The sequence below is a fragment of the Charadrius vociferus genome, unplaced genomic scaffold (assembly GCF_000708025.1).
Source record: "Charadrius vociferus isolate BGI_N301 unplaced genomic scaffold, ASM70802v2 scaffold185, whole genome shotgun sequence".
Classification (NCBI taxonomy): Eukaryota; Metazoa; Chordata; class Aves; order Charadriiformes; family Charadriidae; genus Charadrius; species Charadrius vociferus.
Genome location: NW_009648955.1, coordinates 4,577,765 through 4,580,095, shown reverse-complemented (window position 1 = coordinate 4,580,095; position 2,331 = coordinate 4,577,765). Strand labels below are relative to the sequence as shown.

Below are 2,331 nucleotides of genomic sequence, written 5' to 3'. Positions count from 1 at the left end.
TGTTTCAGCAAGCAGTCATTGTATGACTTGTATGCTCAAGAAAATCCCAGAACACACACTACACATCTAAATGTTAGTTTAAGTTAAAGTCTTTGGGAACATCTTGATTCTAAATTGCTGTTTAAAATCTGGGTGTTTCAGGGTTATAATTTCTGTCACTTAATGCCAGTCAGCAGCCCCAACAGATAAGGTAAATGAAAGAAATCAATTGCTCCTGGAATCAACAGACACAGTAAAATCTTTTGTATTTTAATTCAGATATATGCAGGGATTTTTATGTATACATTCAATATGTATCTTTAGGTTTCTCATTTTCACTTAGATTTCATCTACTGCTCTTGTTAAGTCTACTTTCACCATATGAGTAGTAGGTGATGATCCTCCTCGGAGACCTTCCAAGAAAACCTGTGGTCTGGGTACATTGCTTGAGTTGTCACGCTTAGTCTGGGTGCTAACGTCTTTTGGCAAGTACACTTGGGTGGAGTTCTCTCTTCTCATATGGCTGAGATCAGTCTGCATGGCATGAGTTAATTTGCGGCGCAAATTGGCCTAAAGACACAAAAAGAATCACATTAAGCAAAATTTTGTTTGAACGTTTTAGCACTATCGTGTACATAGCCACGTTTATGTATTTTAGATCTATGGGCTTCACAAACCTGGAACGTGGCCCACGTCACCCAACTGTGAATACATGGTTGCAATTGCGATTTGATAACTCCTGAACTAACAGGATGTGTGAACTGTACTGTGTGTAGCCCACACCATTTTAAATCAGCCTCTTACTGCTTCTGTATTTTCCTTTGGTCACTCTGCTTCACATTTTCTTGAATACTGAAGTCTTTGTTTTGTTAGAATAAAATGTTGTTTTCAGGGTAGGCTCTTCCAGTGCTTCAAACTAATTTCAATCAATCTGAATGTGATGGCAGGGGGATAACTCTCTTTGGGCATCTGCAACCTAAACCAAGTTTGAGAATCCTGAATATTTTAGATAACGAAACTACAGGATCAAGTCTTTGTCTGTTTTCTACCAAATGTGATGAGGTTTGGAGGTTGGTGTCACAGAGTGTCAGCTAAAAAGGAAAAAATACCTTCTTTCCAGACATTGCACATTAACCCCTTGGCAAGGGGCAAAAGTTAAGGTAATTTATGATTAAAGCTCAGTTTAATCACAGAAACTGCTGTAATTACAACAACAAAACCACTTCTCACAAAGTGTTAATATTACAAAGTGTCAGCACTTGAAACAACAAAATGTTCCTTATTCCTTCTATGTCAGCAATGATGTAAAACACTAAATCATATGACATAATTTTGTCATTGAAATATACAAAATCCAGTGTCATGTGGTGGGATCCAGACCCTTACATGTCAGTGAGACTGGTGGACAGCGGGCTGTCCCTGGAGTCCAGTCCAGTCAGCAGAGACTGGAGTCAGTGGAAGCTGGAGAGTGATTAAGTTGGCCAAATTTGGTGTTCGTATCAGGGTCAGCCAAAATACTCTCCAGACTCCAGTAGCGAGGTCTCTCTCAACTGGAATGGGAGTTGAAGCACCTATGTATAGACACATTTTAATCTACAGTTGAACTTATGCACAGTGTCACCATGGAAAATACAGAAAAGAACAATAAAGAATTTACAGAAGAGATGACACAGAAAGAAAGACTATATTTTAGTCTTTTTTTTCCCCGAGGGTTTTGCTGAGACGGCAAATGAGCAGGCACGAGGGACTGTTTCTCTGTTAAGTCTGTCCCTCTTGAGAACTGAATGAATACTATTGCAAGGAATTATGCTTATACAGAGAAACAAATGTGAGCTGAAAATTGTACTTCTCACATCAAACGTGTTCTAACAAAGTCATATTTAATACTTCATATCACTACAAGTTTTCTGGCTAAGTATGAACAACAGAAAAAAAACACCAAAGCATCTGAGCTCAGAATCCCAGAATCACACAGAATGGTCAGGGTTGGAAGGGACCTCTGGAGATCATCTAGTCCAACCCCCCTGCCAGAGCAGGGTCATCTACAGCAGGTTGCACAGGACGGCATCCAGGTGGGTTTTGAATGTCTCCAGAGTGGGAGACTCCACCACCTCTCTGGGCAATCAGTGCTCCACTACCCTCAAAGTAAAGAAGTTCCTTCTTATGTTAAGATGGAACTTCCTATGTTCAAGCTTGTGCCCGTTACCCCTCGTCCTATCACTGGGCGCCTCTGAAAAAAGACTGTTCCCATCCCCCTGGCACCCTCCCTTTAAGTATTTGTAAGTATTAATAAGATCCCCCCTCAATCTTCTTTTCTCTAGACTAAAGAGACCCAAGTCCCTCAGCCTTTCT

The 2,331-nt window shown here is 40.5% G+C and overlaps 1 protein-coding gene across 1 annotated transcript in view; it reads right to left on the bottom strand.

Moving 5' to 3' along the window:
* Window positions 1-318: 318 nt before the first annotated feature.
* LOC104288686 (chromosome unknown open reading frame, human C6orf165) overlaps window positions 319-2,331 on the bottom strand; it is a 16,786-nt gene continuing 14,773 nt past the window's right edge. The window contains exon 12 of the mRNA XM_009887527.1: window positions 319-549. Coding sequence (XP_009885829.1) covers window positions 319-549 — 231 coding nt within the window. The remainder of the gene's footprint in view (window positions 550-2,331) is intronic.